General features: G+C 40.5%; 1 protein-coding gene across 8 annotated transcripts in view; it reads left to right on the top strand.

Annotated features, from left to right (window-relative positions):
• The window catches only part of LOC121906787 (LIM domain only protein 7-like), a 49,431-nt gene that overhangs the window by 8,580 nt on the left and 22,877 nt on the right, over positions 1-17,974 (top strand). For all 8 annotated transcript variants that reach the window (XM_042425889.1, XM_042425892.1, XM_042425893.1 and 5 more), the window contains exons 4-8: positions 2,338-2,407; positions 7,300-7,406; positions 15,130-15,160; positions 16,322-16,435; positions 17,425-17,638. In XM_042425889.1, the coding sequence (XP_042281823.1) occupies positions 2,338-2,407; positions 7,300-7,406; positions 15,130-15,160; positions 16,322-16,435; positions 17,425-17,638 (536 nt within the window). The remainder of the gene's footprint in view (positions 1-2,337; positions 2,408-7,299; positions 7,407-15,129; positions 15,161-16,321; positions 16,436-17,424; positions 17,639-17,974) is intronic.

Below are 17,974 nucleotides of genomic sequence, written 5' to 3'. Positions count from 1 at the left end.
GTTGTATTATAGTCATTTGATGTTTCCAGTATCAGATCTGCCCTCTGTGGTTTTGTTTGAGAATATGAAGTGTGATCTATTTCAAGAGGAGTTGCGCTGCCTGTTGGACAGATGTTAAAGATCTGTGGATGGGCAGAGTGCCATCCTCACTTAAATGAGAGCTGTGAGGAGTCATGTAGTGAATGGAAAGCCTCCAGCTTAAACCACATCGGAGAGCCGGGACACCCTGCTTTCTCATTAGCCTGGGTACATCAAGGGTTTTGATGAGTTAGAGGAAGAAATCTATTCACCAATGGCTCTAAGTAAGAGTTGTGGAATCGTGGCTTTTCTGAGATCAGGATGCGTGTGTGTGTGTGTGAGAAGGTTAGCATCATGTCCCTTCATGCATGTGTATGTGGGCAGAACTGGTTGATAGACACAGTGATGTGATTTGCACGAATCAGCAGGAAGCTGTAATTACCAGCAGCCCAAGCAGAATCTTCCAAACCTCTATTGGCATCAGTTCAAAAAAGAAGCCCCTCGTTGTTGCTGATTTGAGCCTGACTCCACTGTTTGCTCGCTCTCAGAGAACAACAGAGACGTTTTCACTCAGAGGGCTGTCCATGTTTTCTCAGCATGAGGAAAAGGAAGACGGAGATTAAATCGCTTTCACCTTGAAACTCAGCCTCCCTTCCCATTGTGTTGTGGTTATCATAACCACTCGGAGAGGAATGTTTAGTGTGGGTCGCACACATTATTGTATCCTACTTAGCGTACAGTGTGTTATCTGATGTAATCATAACAACTTTCTATTGTTTCACTTCTGCATGACAAACTTGAGCCCAAATGCCATTTGCATTCTTCCTTCACATGTGCTTTCAGCCAATGCATGGTCTAATACTTCCTGATCCACCCAAGTCTGTCTGCTGAGAGAGCAGAAGATACACTGCATCCACCTTAACAAGTCATTTAGTCTCATGTTGAGCTTTTAATTTGTTGTTTTTCTCAAAATAAGAAAAGGGTGAGATATTTGCACTCATTTTGTTACTTTGTTAGATTCTACATACAAAACATATGATCAACTTGAAAATATATTTCATTTTTGTGATATACTGTAAATGAACAGTATATGAGGTAGTTAAAATTGACTCCACTTTGACCAGCTACAACATTAAATGCAGCTTACACATTTATGTATCAGTTGTAGCAGTCCAATAATATACCATTTATAATAATATAACATTCTGAAAGGAGCCATTCTAGATATGGATGCTGATACTTTAAGTAAATGTTTTTGCTAATACTTCTGTAATTTTTAATACACTTTTACTTGTAAAAAAGTATTTTTACACTGCAGTATTACTACTTCTACTTAAAGATCCCCATCAGACATGTTTTAAGACATATAAAAATCTGCTTTGAATAATTATTGATGTCTGGTGTGTTCTTTCCACAAAAAAATGTTCAATTACTTTGTAATAAATTCTTAAAAGGACGCACACTCCTTCTCCCTCAATTGAAAGATCCAGAATGCATGAGTATGCAAATATTGTTCATTTCAAAAGTTTAACCTCTGCAAAATGTCTCCTACTTTGCTGTCCATTCTCAGTGTATGTGCGCTAGAGGCTTCAAGTTTCCATGTCACACTTTTGTAAGTTGCAAACTGGACCACAATTGGCTCCAAAATAGTTGTGATGTCACAAATCACGCTCACAGGTATACATCTTTAACTCAGATTTAAGGTGAGCACAGAGAAACTTTCCCCTTTCAGCAGATGAATGTAAACAGGCTTCAAGTGTAAAACTCTGCATATACATCATTCTGCACAGTGAAGCTCAAACATCCAATAGAAAAAAAAAACATATTTTTGAGTGGAAGGGGACTTTAAGTAAAAGAGCTGAATATTGTTTAGCACCAGAGAATCTTTTATACATCATAAACTGTGCTGCTATCACACTGTCACCATTTTATTATTATGGTTTGTTTTTTAAATCCTTTTAGGTTTAAGAATAATTTCAAAACTCTTAAGATTATAATGTATTATCTCCAATCTAAAACCATTACTATCTTTCTAGGATCATATTTGGTGATTGAAGGTTTGTATGGGGTTGTGTCAGTAGTTGAGGGTATGTTTTAGGAGCAAAGGACCTGCCGTGTTTACATCGTGGTGCAGCACTGGCCATTTACTAAACTGAAGCCAGGTGGCCACCATTAAGCAAAGTCGTAAACACACAACAGCAAGACTTTGCAACACTTTTTGTTCCTTCCTTGCTAGTTAGACCAGTCTAGCCAATGACCATGGGCTTTCACTTACCGTCTCCTTTCCCCTGATGTTCTCTGTTTCTCTTTTGCTCGCAGTCTGATCAACAAGATCAAGCCTGGTATTGTCAAGAGGGTTAACAGGCTGCCCACACCTATTGCTGGACTGGTAAGTCTTTTCATTCAGCCTAAATATAAGACATATTATAGGACATTTTCTTTAAAAGACATCTTTACATTCACTGTATTTGTCACACGTAGCCTCAACAGCTCATCCTAATTTCTTTCACACGCTCTTTTGTCATTACCTTTTTTGGTCATGTTCAGGTAACGTCTGTCGTAGAGAGTGCGTGATAAGATGTTAGAGGAAGCAGAGCGAGGTGCAGCATTTGAGCTGGCTGGTGACAGGTCTGAGGCAGGGCTTCCAATGAGAGAGAAGTGTTTGCCTCAGTGACTTGTCGCTCCTCATATCCATCCACGCTAATAAGTTCAGTGAACGTGGAGCTGCTTGAAAGGCCACTAGCCGCATTTGAGTGCACCCTAAATATGATGTCTGCCATGCTTGAGGCTGTGTTCAATCAAAAACTTTACACAAGACAAGAAGTCTTTGTGCTGGTATGGTAATTAGTTTTTCGATTGAGTGATGGGAGGTCAGAAGGGGTCAGAGATTGCTCTATGTAATAACCTGTTATTGAGTCAGTGTTTCTCAATATTTTGTTCAGTGGCTCCTTGAGAATGCACCTTTTTAGGCCTGGCAGTGTCTTTAAATTTCAGCAGTTGTGGCAGAGGTCTCTTGGGCCACAGTGGCTCAGCTGAAATAAATGTTTTGGGAGTGTCTGCATACAAGTGCTCGGGAAGTAGAGGGTTGAAAACCCTACCTTAAACCCATCCCTCACAAAGCTCTCTCTTGTGGGAGTAATTGAGTCCAGCTGCCGAGAAGAATTATAGAGAACCCCAACCCCAACCCAGAGAATCTGAGTGTGTGACAGTGGGCAGAGAAACACTCAGAGTAACACACTTTGGCTAGACAATGACAAGTTAGCGGTAGAAGAAACAGACTGGCACTCAGACTAGATGTTAACAGTAAATATAGTATTTGCCCTACCAAACACTGTACCATCATATCTGTGTTTTGACGTAAATCAGATTGCCTGCCACTTTTGGGCAGTTTCTCATACAATTGGCTGGGCACCTGCTGAGGTAACGAGGTAAAGTATCTCCTCAGTCAGTAGCGCTGGCGCGGTATTTCCGAGTCTTGGACACAAACCTGAAACCACCTGATCATAAATTCTCCAGCGAATACGAAAGCTCCTGGTTGGCCTGCAGCTATCAGTTGCTGCCAACCACATGGAGAAAAGTGGAGAGCTCTCCAAACAAACATTACTCAGTCTCACTGTGCTGTGAGAATAGCTTCCCTCTCAAAGTAGTCAAGTACTCTTCTTAAGATTCCTCCATCGCTCATTTCTACAAATAGAAACCCGTCTGTTCCTTAAGTGTTGGGATTGAATGTTTGAAATTGGAATTTAGCTGTGTTTCCTGAAGTTGTCAATTCATTTAAGCGTTAAACGTATATGTTTAGCCATTTTTCTCCTCATGGTGAGAAATTTTCGCATAGGGTTTATCTTAATATATGCTATCCATTTCCACTGAGTGTTGTAAGTGAAGAAAAAACTGGAAGAATTCAGTTTTTGTAATATGCTTAAGGTCCAAAAAGGCATTTGGAAATAAAATACAATGGCCAGAGAATGAAAGGAATGTTGTTGGTGCTCTTTCCGTTTGTTTGTAATGCAGATACGACTTTTCGACGTCGTTGAATGAAAGGTTCTTTGCAAACACGCCTCATTAACGCACAAATATGAAAATGCTCTGCCATTATGGTCACAACTGTTGTTTTAGTTTTGCTATCAGAGTTTTCAGCACTCAAAATTGATACCAGGCTCCAGCTCTGGCAGAATAAAAAGCCCACGGAGGGAAACGGGAAAAGAACAGAAATATCTGGTTTTGCGGAATATTTAGCAACATTGGCTCCAGACCCAGGCCTATTCTTTGGTTTCACTTGGGTCCAAGGGAATGTTTCCCATGTCAGCACACTTTTCTGACTGTTGTTGAGCACTCAGTGAGCTGTGGGTTTGGGTCATGGCACCCCAGTTTGGGTCCGGTTCTGCTTTTACCCAGTGCTGGTGGTTGTGGGGTGGGGCAGCCAGCTTCATGAGCGGGGGCACACTGGTCTGAGGCCAGAGGGAGTTAAGGATGACTCCACCGTAAATACACTGTAATTAACGTGGTGCTGGATGTTCCTGTACACACCAACTCCTTTTTGAATTGAGGTAGCAATAGGAGGAGATAAACAGACATTTTTAATGGCCCTGAGGGTGTCTTTACTTATCTAAATGTCTGTGTAACCATCTGTGCAATGACAGGCATTTGACCGTATTTTGTTTGTCTTGTATGGGTGCATGTTATGACTGGATCTGACTGGTGAGGACAGGAGGGTCTTTTATTGGGCCTGTTTCAGGAGAGACAACATTTCAAGTATTCCATCTCCTCTTGGTTTATTGTCACAGGATTCAAAAATGTGTAGCCTGATATTTTAACCATAGCTTTGTACTGCCAGAGGTCAGTTGAGGGTAATTGCAGAGTGTGCCCATCTAAGACAAATAATGCTGTGGAAGAAAAAAAAAAAAGAGTGACCACAGTGTGACCAGCACGGATGAAGGTCCTGTTATAACAAATCAGACACCTTATGAGTCCGATCTTTCCGTTTCTTGGTGTGAAGCGCTTAAATTGGGGTCCTCAAGTCTGCATGAGAGGATTAAAGGGCTGCTGGATGGATACAGCATATTTAGCGGGATTATGTGCAGGCACAAGTCAGCATAACATTCCTTCAGCATCATTTTCTCTGCATGTTCTGGGACTGACTGGCTGTCGGGGTGCTTTTAGTGTGTCAGTTATGCTCTTTGAGGTTAAGTGACATCCATACCTAGGTGATATTAATTCTGCTTTTATATTTGTACCCACTCTCTCATATGCCTTGATTACATTGAGAACAGTGGCTCAACGTGAGTTTTTGCTTCACAAGGGAAAGATTTAAAGTGGACGATCCTTTGTGAGATTTTCATCTACATTGTAGCAATGAAGGACAAGTTCACATTTTTTCAAATCCTTCTTAAAACAATAGTCAGGTGCCCAAAAGAGGACTGACACAATGTGTTTCTTGTCATAACCATTCCTCCTGTTCATACTGGCCATTAAAAGATCACTTCATAATGTGCTTTTAATGTAAGTGATGGGGGACAAAATCCACAAGCCTTCCTCTGTGCAAAAATGTATTTAAAAGTTTATTTGAAGATAATATTAGGCTTAATATTAGGCAAAATTAGTCAAATAAAGTCAATATCTTCAGTCTGTCAGTTAAATCTTTACAAATGAGGACTGTGAAATTTGTCCCCCCATCACTAACATTGAAAGTATGTAGTCAGTATGAACAAGAGGAATGATTGCAGCAAGTAAAACCTGTTTTAATGCTCATTTGACTTAATGTCCTGACTGTTGTTCCCGTCATTTAATTGTATTTTATGGCTTGGATGCTCACAGAATCTAGAGATGATATCAAACATGCAGCGTACTTTATTGCTGTTATCACTGTCAGTGCTCTTGTCAGCCAACATTCAGAGGTGAGAGATGGAAGGCAATGTGTCATGTATTCTTTTGTTATCTCTGACTGTACAGTGTGTACACATCAACAAACAAGGCCATAAATTTTAGTGTCATGGAAAAATGCCCATGTGAACAATGTTACATGAGAGAGAGAGAATAAGGTCTTACATGTGAGATCAACTTACTATTCCAAACCTGTGTTCCTATCCTGTATACATCTGGAAAATGACATTATCATGTCTATTATAAGGACAATGCAAGAGAAGAGAAATCTCTACTGTGTTATAATGAATAACCAGTGACCCCAGTGCCTCCATATGAAGGTGGTGGGGGGGGGGGGGGGGGTTTGGTCCTTGGCCTGTAGGGGCCCATAGTGACCTGTAGGACCCAGCAAAGTGTTGCTGAGGGACAAGCAAAGCTGTTAGCGAGGGATGCCTGCACTGAGAGGTCAGCTCTCTCTCCCACCATTTGCTAATAAGCATGTTTGCCATTTAAATATAGAACTAGCAATCCCATAATTATTCCTGCCCATGTTGAAACCATGTGTCATTACATGAAACCCTCTTAAGCAATGCCGTCCCAATGGGAAGTGCAGACTTCCAAACAAGACACTTGGGATTACAACTGGAAACGTCATACCCACAGAAAGGGAATGGCGCTTCCGTGGTTAAAATTTGTTTGAAATGCATGACATGTGTGTATATTTATAGAGAAATATATTTTCACTACCTTGCATTACACTCACACATCTGTGCATACACATAAACTTTATGCAACATAAAATGATTGACCGATTATAGGAGGAGAAACCGTCCTTCCACTCCCATGTCCTCTTGAGTTGCTTCAGGGAAATATTTGTTGGTTTCTGTCACCCAACCTCATGTTTCATAGCAACCAAATGTCTCCAAAATACGCCGCCGCCCCACAGATTCCACAGGTATTCTCGAGAGAAGGGCTTGGCAGAGGAGGGAGGGGACAGTTTCAGGGTGTGAGAAGAAGGACTACGCAATATGCTTGTGTGTGTGTGTGTGTGTGTGTGTGTGTGTCAGTTTTGCACTTGCATGGCCGGTTGGTTGGGTGGGACTTGTGCAAAGCTCTGATGTCATCCTTCCTGGTTTTGGCTTTGTCCCCACCCTAACCCGGCCCACAGGTAGCTCTGCTGCTGTCAGTCAGCTCCTGTCACGCAGCCTCTTCCCTCTGCATGTGTGTTTGTGTGTGTTCTGCACTGGGTCACTTCTTATTTGCTACACACATGCTCCTCCCCGTCCGTCTCTGCTCTCTGGTGATATGAACTTTGGAAGCAATGAGTTGTAGGCTGTGTTCCCTGCCAGAGAATTCTTGAGTGATTATTCTTTGCCTCTCTGAAGGTGGACAACCCTCATCCCTGCTTTGTTCTTTGTCCAGGACAACCTTAACGTCTTCCTCAAGGCCTGCGGGAAGCTTGGACTAAAGGAAGCACAGCTCTTTCACCCAGGAGACCTTCAGGACTTATCCACAAGAGTTACAGTCAAGTAAGTCCTAATATTATGAGCACTGTAAAATGTTATTACTGCTGGAACATTTTGATACCCATCCTTGCCATTCCCAGAGTTCTCCTGTAAACCGCAGACCAGCTTGTGTGTTTGACTCTTCCATGATGGAATCGATTCTCAGCTTCTATTTACGACTCCGTTAATATGCACAGTAAACCTTTAAATGTAACTTAACACTATTACACTAAACAGTATTTCAGAGCACATGTTCCCTCATGTGAGGCATGTTTCGAGCTAACTGCAGAGGTGTTAAGGGTCAGCGCTATTTTCAGTGTCCATGTATTCTTGTGGTTGGTAAGCACCTGTTGAAGCACTGCATTATGTGTTTCTTTAAAATACGATGGAGGGTACTATTGATGAAACCGCACGCATCAGTAGATCAAAGAATGTGCTTGCCAGCACGTCTGGAATTTCTGATCTGATTGGAAAATGAAATGAAATGAAAAATTCACTTTCTTCTAGTTTAAGTATAGCAAAGCATGACTTCAGTAAAAATAAAGAGTCATAAAAGTACTTGATTACTGTCAGGTGCAGGTTGTACATAAAGAAGGGTTTTTCTGATAATATGAAGTAGTTCAGCTTAGGTTGTGCACAAGTTGGTGAGCAGGACTAAAATTTCCGGATACTGCCACAGCGTTTTTAGTATTTTTCATTTTTAGACAGTTACTCTTGTGTCATTTGCGTGCTGGGCAGAGATCCATGCGGTATGTTGAACAACCTGTTCAGTTTTTACACAGGTGTGCCTCCAGGAGGTAGTGAGGTAAGGCACAGCTCAGGGCACAGCCCGTTCACTGTGACACACTCTGCTGTGCAAGCACAAAGAAAAGTGCCTCAGTGGCAACCTGCAGACTGTTAAACTAGAAGTAGATAGGTACTCAGTAGCAAAGACATCACTTTAGGTGGCAAAATAATGCAGTGATGTCATTAAGCTTTTTCCAAATGCTGCAAACCAGCGATGCTCCTGTTCATTCTGACAAGTGTTTGTCACTTTGTGTTGTCACTTGTATTTAAGCTCCGTTTGGATGTTCTTTTACATGTTGCCACAACCTCTAGGAACATTTTTCTCACGATCCACCCAAGACTCCGTCAGTCATCCTTCAACACTGACAACAATGTTGAAACCACAGTTGTCACAAAGACACACACAGAGATAGATGTACTGTTCATACACTGCAATATGAAGTCTAAATAAACAAATCTGCCTGTGTATTATCAAGACACAACCTCTGCCCAAAGCAGAAGATATGCTGTCCTAAGATACGGCAATATCAATCGCACAATGTTTGATCCAGTATCATAAATATAGACATCATTTCTTTATGGACCCTATCACCCTTGTATTATCAGTTATTTCCCCTCTGACATAATTATTTCCCATGGTACTGGAGATAAATGACTTTCAAAATGAGATGCACAATGTAGACAGATTGTACCCACGTTAATGCAGTTACACTAACTAACTCATATTATCAACTGGACTTTGTGTAGTAAAAAATGTCATTTGCAATGCAACATTCACTGCATTTTGAAATCATGTTTTTCCTTTGGCCAAACATTTTTTGCTTTTGAATGTGCTCAGTTCAGTATGGTATAGCTCAGCTCTTTGCCACCATGTCTGCATGTGTGTGGGGGATTGGAAGGGAGATGGGGGGGGGCTCACGATCCTATTTTTAGGACCTTGGGGTCACTTTTACAAGCAGGACAGATTGGAATGGTATCAGGACTCAGGAGAAGAGCTTTTTATAGCGTGTTGTCCCTTTACACAGCATTCTCCATGGTATCTGGTCATGAGGGTACACCTGTGTGTGTTTGTGTGTGTACTTGTGTGCATGCATGTGAAAGTTTGAGTGCAGTTGAGGTTGTGGTTTTGTCACTGTATGTCATATGTGGCTTGTAGAACAATATTTTCATTCAGAGAAGGGACTTAAGTAGTTTTACTGTCTTTGTTTGCTCCCTCTCTAACTTGCTAAACAGTGACAGGTTCTCATTTTCTGATGAACCTGCAGCTGCTCCTGCTGTTCTAGCTACAGTGTTTTGTACATGAGTCAGTCTTGATGAATCGTGCGTAGGGAATTTCCTCTACAAATATGACATTTGTTGGCTGTTTGTCAAGAATTTATATGAGATTTAAAAAATGCTACAATGATGTTGCTCAAACAGAGAGAATGGAATGGATGGTACACCAATAGTAACATGAGAAGATCATCCCAAACAAGGCTACAGATAAGTAACCAATGGTTTTATTTCACAGTAAGCCTACATGCAAATGAGCCAGAGAGCACAGCAGAGAGAGAGAGAGAGAGAGAAAGTTGTCTCTATCAGCTGTCTTTGCCCCTGGTGTACGTCCAACCTCCACTCCCTTAAACCCAGTCTGACAGGTGCTACGCTCAGCTTCCCTGTTCTCTGTTTTAACAACAACATGGCTGTTATCCTTGTGCTGATCTATGCTGCTTTTCACAAGTTTTCCTAGCAAAATCTGTTATTTGTTTTTGTCCCTTTTTTTAAAATGTCTTTCATATATTTCAATGTTTTAATGTATTTTATTTGTATCATTTTTATTCAGTTTTAATCTTATGACTAAGGTGCAACACACAAAGCAACAAAACAAAAGTGTGATTCATTAATTCATATTTCAAATAGAGCTGAAAAGGTTTATCAATTGACAGAAAATTAACACCACCACAGGAGGAAATTTACCTGTGGCAGTTTTTCAATTGTATGTGACTATGCTTTAACAAAATATTAATGTCTCCCAATCCAGATTAAAAACACAGGCATTTATATACATCTTCAACTTCTCAAATTTGAATATTTGCTGGTTTTTATAGTTTCCTATGATATTAAACTAAATATTTTTGGTTTTTGGACTGTTGGTTGTATAAAACAGACAATTTGAAAATGTAAACGTGGGCTTTTCTTTTTTTTTTTTTACTGTGTTCTGATTTTTTCATGGATAAAATGAGGGATCGTTTAATGGAGAAAATAATCAAACAATTAATCGATATTAAAAATAGCTGCAGCCCTAAAAACTGATTGAACATTACTACACTGAAAACAGTGACCTTTCACTGACTTGTGATTGAGGGGTCTTGTGGACCTGCACCTCCTTTGGAAATGCTAAATTCCACAAATTGATCATTTGTGCTTCTTTAGGCGGGAAGTTGGCGTCAGATATTGGCTGTGTCTGCTGAGAACGCAGTTTAATATTATGCTAGTCTGTGTTGTCATGACAGCCATAAAAGATTATTGGTTCTGTTTTGACCTTTGAGCTGTGCAGTCGTTGTAGTATTGGCCTCAACGCCATCTGGAGTGCATGTCGCTCTATTGCCTTATGTTGTGAAACCTGCTTTCTGATAAAAGATGTTTATCAGTTACAAATATATTTAGTATCAAAATTATCATGACACATTGTTGTAACAGAGATACAGACTGATAGGAGGTGATATGTTCTGGAAGATTTCTCCACCCAGAGGTGTAATACTGACCAGACCGAATCGGATTCATCATTGGAGACTATGATTCACCAACTACTTTGGACCAGCTCTGTCAGATTCGAACAGCTGCCCAGGAAATGAGGGCATTAGAGTGTTGCAGATGAATCATGGCAACTAAAACTGCTCTATTTAACTTCAGCCACTTCCTGTAGACCCTTCGCTAGCATTTGGAAATTTAGCAGCATGAAGTCAAAGTCTGAGCTGTTGTAAAGGAAAAGACAAGCCGGATTTTCCCTAATGACACTCAAAATGTCAGCTGATTACTTGACACTTGACCTCTACGAATGTTTTAACAAGTGCTATTTGTCACAGAGCTAACTCTCAAACAGGACATCTGGCTTAGAAGGTGGAAATTACAGTCATTACACCATGATACACTGTGCTGGTTTACTGTAGTTGCTGAGGAACACTCACACTTATTGAGCTTATTTCTCTGTGTAAGATGCATCATACTCTCTCATACCCACTGCATATCATATTGAATTTAAGAGAAGTTTAGCATATCAGATCTACAATAAAAGTTTGATACAGATATTGGAGAACAAGGTCTGAGTCCAGCTTTTCTCTGTGACCCCCAGTTAGCTTCCTGACAGAACAAACCCCACGCTGAGTGCGGTCCAAAGTCTCACTCGTTGCCACTGTTGGATTAAGCAAATTATTGACAAGGGTTGACTGCTCGCCAAACCAAAAAAGGAAAGAAACTGCATAGGATAGGTGTGTACATCAAAATTCATTGTCCTTTGAAGAATGTGAATGACCCCTTCGAAGCAATAGATAAAAAGGAGTGGCCGTGTGGTGTAATTAAATGATTTGGATTATGCAATAGCATCTCTGGCTGTGGATCAAACCAAATGTTTGAACTGCCTGAAGGAATGCGTTGTTTCCCAGACAAATTTGGACTGACTGCACAGCTTGTTATCAGAATTTATTCAACAGCAACATACAATATATGATTCTGTCACAATGTAGCACATGCCATGTGTTTAGTGTATTTTTATTGGTTTTAAAATCACCATGACGAGTCTGAATGTTTCATACGTAAATGCAAACAAGACAAGCGACGTGCGGCTTTGTGTTAGTGTTTTGGGTGCGGTTCACTGAGCTGGCATGGCACGCTCTGGTTTCAAGATTTAATATGTGGCACCGCCGTCACTTCTTGTCGCAGCGCTGTGTGAACTGTGTGCAGATTGTGAAACCGAGCGAGTGATGATGGTGAACGGCCAATAAAGTTTCTACACCGTGGACCCAGCCCTAGCTGTAAATGGCCAACACAAGGGTCATATTTGTGCTGTGTAGTTAAGCGGAGAGAGAAATGCCAGCCTCACCCTGTTCCCTCGCTTACAGAGGCTGCAGTGTGTCTGATAAGTATGACACAATGATGCCCGACACGGTCTCACCCACAGCTGACTCCTCTGTTCAGACTCCCCTCCTGTCTGCTGCTGAGGTCTGGGTGTGTGTTAAAGTCCAAAGTGTTTTACTAAAATGAAAGAGAATAGATGAAGGATGCTACATGTGGTGTTGTTGATTGCAGCAGAGCAAGTAATCTTCATTGAAGAGGTATGCTTTCCATCATACATACATGCCTATTCATTCAGGGCAATGGTTTGTTTGTCTTTTTAATGTTTTTGTCTTAAAGACAGAGCTGGCTTGATCTTGCCGCACACAAACTGAGACCTCAGGATGTGGTCCGTGTGCAGCATCATTGACTTGTAGATTTTGTTAGTCTTGCTATAGATCTTGCTTAAACGTATGATTCTCTCTTGGTTACAGCTGTAGCCAGAGGGCCACAGAGAACTGATTGACTTGACTGGGAAAGATCATTTACTTTGGCTTATGATAAGAAATTATTTGTCTAGCATTTGGATAATGGCTTATGTTTCCTCAGTTATGTGTGTGTGTGTGTGTGTCTTTTTGTCTCTGGTTTGTATTGGCAGAACACACTCTCCAACTCCTTCAAGTCAAATGAAATTATTTTTAGGTTCAGCACAAAAGTCTCATACATTTCCATCTCAGTTTGACAAGATAGAATGTAATATATAACAATATAAATTAGACAAGAAGAAGAATATCAATTAGAAACTTAGCTCTATATTATATATATTATGGTTTAGATTAGTATCTAATAGTCTGTTGGAGGAAGAAGGATGTCACTAGCTGGCGGCAGATTGATTGAGGTCACCCCTTGACCTCAGCAAGAGATTGGTGTTGTGAAAGTCAGAGTAAGCATGCAGAGGTTGATGCTTATGGCTTAAAAATGACTGGCTTGTGGAAGTAATGAGAACATCCTGTTAATTTATCAAGCTGGAGGGTTTCCTGTCAGAGCTCTGCTGAGCTACTGTACAGCACTCTGTATTGTATTGTCTGTCATGGTTAAGCAGTTTGAAGGACCCTCAAGTGTCCTGTTTCACTTTCTAAACAAGCATTTTACCCATAAGGAACAAACTTAAAACTGGCAGGAAACAAAATATTTTCACAAGACAAAAAGACTACATTTTACTCTGATGACAGCTATTTGACACATCTACTAATTTCTAGTTAAATTTAAGAGTATTGTGGTGTTCAGAATATTCAGGCAGCCTTCATTACTTGCATATGTGCAAGCTACACAAACACAAATGGCTTCCTTATCCCTTCAGCACATTCAATATCAAAAACCCCAATGTTTTAACTGATAATACTACTTCACAGAAGCTATTCTTAACCAAGGCTGTCTGCGCAGATCTTTTGTGTATCAGACTCCAGTGACGTTCTGTCGATGATTGTGCTCAATCACATGAACACTCAGCTGATTCTAGCAGGTTACAGCAAAGTCCTGAGGCTCTGGAGGCCTGAAAATATCCCCCCCCCCTTTTTTTTTTTTTTTTAACTCTTCTCTTCTGTTCAGCTATTACCACTTTCTATAAATGACCATTACAAGGAGCCTTGTGGTGGTAACTCCTTTTTATTCTGGACCACGCTACCACTGCTATAATCTTAGACTTTGAGACTGTGTTCCAAGCCACACAAAAGAGAGCTTTTTTTTCCCCCCGCCTCTTTTATTGGGCTCGTAAATTTGCAATGTGCCAAATTGATTAAATGTCCATTTCATTTTTCCACTGTTGGCGAATTAGCACGTTGAAAACCCCTGGTGTGAGATGACGCGTACTGGTGAAAGAGTCGATCTGCTCGCCATAATTTAAAAGCTGTATTGGAAACTTTTTCGTATAACTTCTCCCATCGAAGTAGCGGCTATGATTTTTTTTTTTTTTTTAAAGAAATGGAAATTATGTCTTTGTTTCTTCCCTCTGAACCAAGCAACCTAAAGGAATCTGAGCATGTTTTATTAACAGGCAGTCAGCTACAGTGTACGTGCATCACATTCTCAGCAGGTGCACCGGTTTCATTGCATGCTGGGAAGGGGATGTAAGAAAACCCATGTGCTCATGGGTAGAGAGGCATGTGGGGCTATTGTATTACCACATGATAGCAGGAATGTATAGCATGCACAGGAGATGTGAAGCAGACTGTATATCTTCCTCTGCCACTGTTATGGTTATGTAATGTAGCTCTTCATCACTGTTTATAGGCCTCTGTAAATAGTCACTACAGTTAACTTAAGTCATAGGCACACAACATACATAACAAAAAGGTTGTATTTCGCTTACAAGTTGAGACTGTGAGCTTTGTTTGGCTTCACAGGAATGAGCTGACATTCTCCCTGGAAAGTGATTTACTTTCTGCCAAGTTAACTGTCAAAACCCCCAAAAATATGACTGAAACTCAGTATAACCTGGGGAGCTGTTTGGAGCTTTGTTGCTTTAACAGTAATGCCTTGTTTGGTGTTCAGATGTTAAATTAGCAGTTATTAGTTTTATCGTTATTTGAAACAAGAACCACTTTTGTGCCCCTAAATATTTTTACAGTTGCCTGATTATAATTACTGTAAAAAGAGGTACACACATGTAACAGTTGTTAAACTAAATAATTTATGACTTGCTATTAATTACTTCTATTTATTTTTTTCAGAAACATGTGTTTGTTTTTCCCTCAGCCTTTGTGTTGTTGTGTGAGGGTGAGTGAAGGGCTGGCAGTAGCCTGGATTGTGCTCTCAGTTTCCAGCTCTTTCACTGCCGAACACAGACACCCGACAGCCATGCCCTCCGTTCTTTTATTGTCATTTTCTCTCACACACACCCACCCACACATCTTTTCTGCTCTCTCCCTCACAGGCATCAAGAGACCCATAGGAGGCTGAAAAATGTGAGTGGAAAAGTATAAGATCTGTTTCTTTGGGGAACTTGATTTGCTGGCTTGTCAACCAGCAATAATACATCTTAAAGAAAGAAAAAGTCCTGTTCAGGTATCAGTGGAGATAGAAACCCTTAATTTATAGCACAATAGTTCCTTAAACAGTTGTTATTATATCTTATGTAATACATTTAAGTTAACTTGTAAATGTACAACAACTAATTAAGTGATGGTAAAACAAAACTGTGCTTTATTGCTTGCACTCATATTATGTGTTAAGCATTTTTGGGACATTTTAGCCTTTATACTTGGCAGACAATAGAGAGGTGACAGGAAATGAAGGGCGAGAGATGTGTCCCCAAGATCACCATGATGCTTCCACACTCATTTTTTAAGTTTTGTTTTTAGATTTTATTTACTTATGGATCTATAAAACAATCTAAGGAGTAATATGTTAATCTAAGGGATAATATGTTAAAGTAAGAACACAGCCCCAAGACATTAAGACAGACAAAACATATAAGATAAAATGAATTAGTTTACCTTAACATTAATCCCTGACTAAATTGGAGATATATTTCAAGCCTAGAGGTATGAAATTAGGAGATTTAAATATTTAAGTGGCTCTTTTGGGGGGATATTTGCTATAAGTCACAGATTTTGATTTTAATTTTCAGATGCAAGTGAAAACATCTCTGGAAACACTGCATCTCTCATCACAGCTTCATCACATTTGATCATTATACACTTTTTTCCCCCCTGCATATGACAACAATAATCTTTTTATCTAACTTGGATGAAAACCAAAGAGTTGACATATCAAGTGGAACCGTATCATGTGTAATAGGGGACCAGCATTTGCTGATGTAGTGATGATTGTTTGCTTTAGTGCAGTGTATTTACCTGTCCAGCCTAATCGTGCACACACAAACAGCAGCAGAGTATTCTGGATGAGCCTGGAAACAAGAGCATAGCACCGGGTGATATGACCCCGTGTCAGAGTAGGGCTACAACTATCATAACAATCACCTGCTTTAGCACTGCACTGTACATTAGTCACTAAGGGTAAGTGTGTAGCTCCGTTCTGATGTATCCTGTCTGGTAATAATGTTTAATTTCCACATATAGCCATGTATGATTTGTATAATAAGCTGTTTGTTTACTTCTCCAAAGGTGCTGATCACCATTTACTGGCTGGGTAGAAGGGCTCAATGTGAGCGTTTCTATGATGGACCTTACTTGAATTTCAAGGCATTCGAGGGATTATTGGGCACAGCGCTATACAAGGTAAGACTCTATAAGGATACACGTGGAGCTTTCTTATCTATGATGACATGAAACAAAAGTGAAACCTTTCTTTCAGAAACCAGAAATAGAATGAATGAAATCCTCTTTTACGCCCGCTGCGCAGTACATTTCTGTATCCTCCCTGGTATGTAGACTATGTGCGGAAAAATTACTGCAATAGGCTGAGGGGGCTCAAGACTGCCACCCACGAAAACCAAAGCTACGTTAAGTCATAAATGACCTGATCCCTTGACTCAGCTATTTTAATCTTGTTTACAACATGACACACAGTTCACATAGTTTACATTTGGAAATAGCTGCGTCTTTCCTTGAAGAAGACTGTTTTTTCCCCTCCTCAGACCAGTGTTGAATTTGGCACTTTGCTTTCACACAGATTTATAGGTTGTAGTGGTGTGCGAGGCCACTATAATTCAACTGACTACAGGGATTTTCAGTAATAGCAGTTGGTTACAGCACGCCTTGTACATTTAGCTATGATAATCCAAGTTCATTGGCGCAGGGTTAGGCTGGGTTTAGTTTGTGGACTTGTATTGTCTGGTAGGATTCAGTGGATTATAGATCTAAAAATCTTTTCCTTTTATAGTGGCTGACAAGTTTTTGCTTGCTTGCAACCATGCTGCTTAAAGCGGTTCAGGGGCTTGCTTATGTGTTTATGTGCAATGACATTCTTTTCACGCAGTAAACACAGTCATCAAGGCTGCATGGATCATGGCGCTGTTTGTTCTAACAGTGATGGCAGTGAATGGGAAACAATGAGCTTTTTCATTTTAATTGCAGTATGCGTTGCCCCTTATAGACAGTATAGAAGAATGTGTTTACAGTAACGGAGTCTGCAAGAATGAGAGGCCAGACAGTACAGACTTCACACTCTACATGGGAGATCTCTCATGCACCACACACACAGTGGAGCTAAATATTGTAATTGGCACCCTATTATCTGACTCTGTGTGTGTGTGTGTGTATGAAAGGCTCTCCAGGAATCATCCAGTCAGAAGGGCAGCAACGTCAGAGACAGTGGTTTTGGAGATAGCTGGTACTCAGAGCGAGAGGAGCTCAATCAACTGAGAGGAGGAGGAGGAGGAGGCGGACACAGGAGAGAAGACTCCCTGGACAGTTTGGACTCTCTGGGTTCCCGACCCCACAGCATCTCATCTGACACCACTCTTAAAGGAAGCAGTGAGGGTAGGAGACGAAAATCATACACATTTGTACATCTGACAAAACCTCAAACCTCTTTCCTTTTTCTTTTTATCCTGCTAAAGCTGTCCTTATGACATTTAAGAGGCCACAGCATATGTTTATTTTTCATTCATGTTTTTTGTGTTATTCGAGATTGCCCCTCAACCATGGAAATAGTGTTCAGACTCTCTCAAACTGTTTCATGAATATTTATGTTCAAGTTCATCCATCTAGAACTTCAAATATTTGTGAACAGGGAAGATATGCTGCATCAGAGCCAGAAAATTGACTCACATTTGTGAAAACAAATACCTATTGCCATCTAGTGGTTTGCTTTTG

The sequence above is a fragment of the Thunnus maccoyii genome, chromosome 11, assembly GCF_910596095.1.
Source record: "Thunnus maccoyii chromosome 11, fThuMac1.1, whole genome shotgun sequence".
In the NCBI taxonomy this organism is placed as follows: Eukaryota; Metazoa; Chordata; class Actinopteri; order Scombriformes; family Scombridae; genus Thunnus; species Thunnus maccoyii.
Note: the sequence above shows the minus strand (reverse complement) of the source record. Positions and strands in the feature narration are given on the sequence as shown.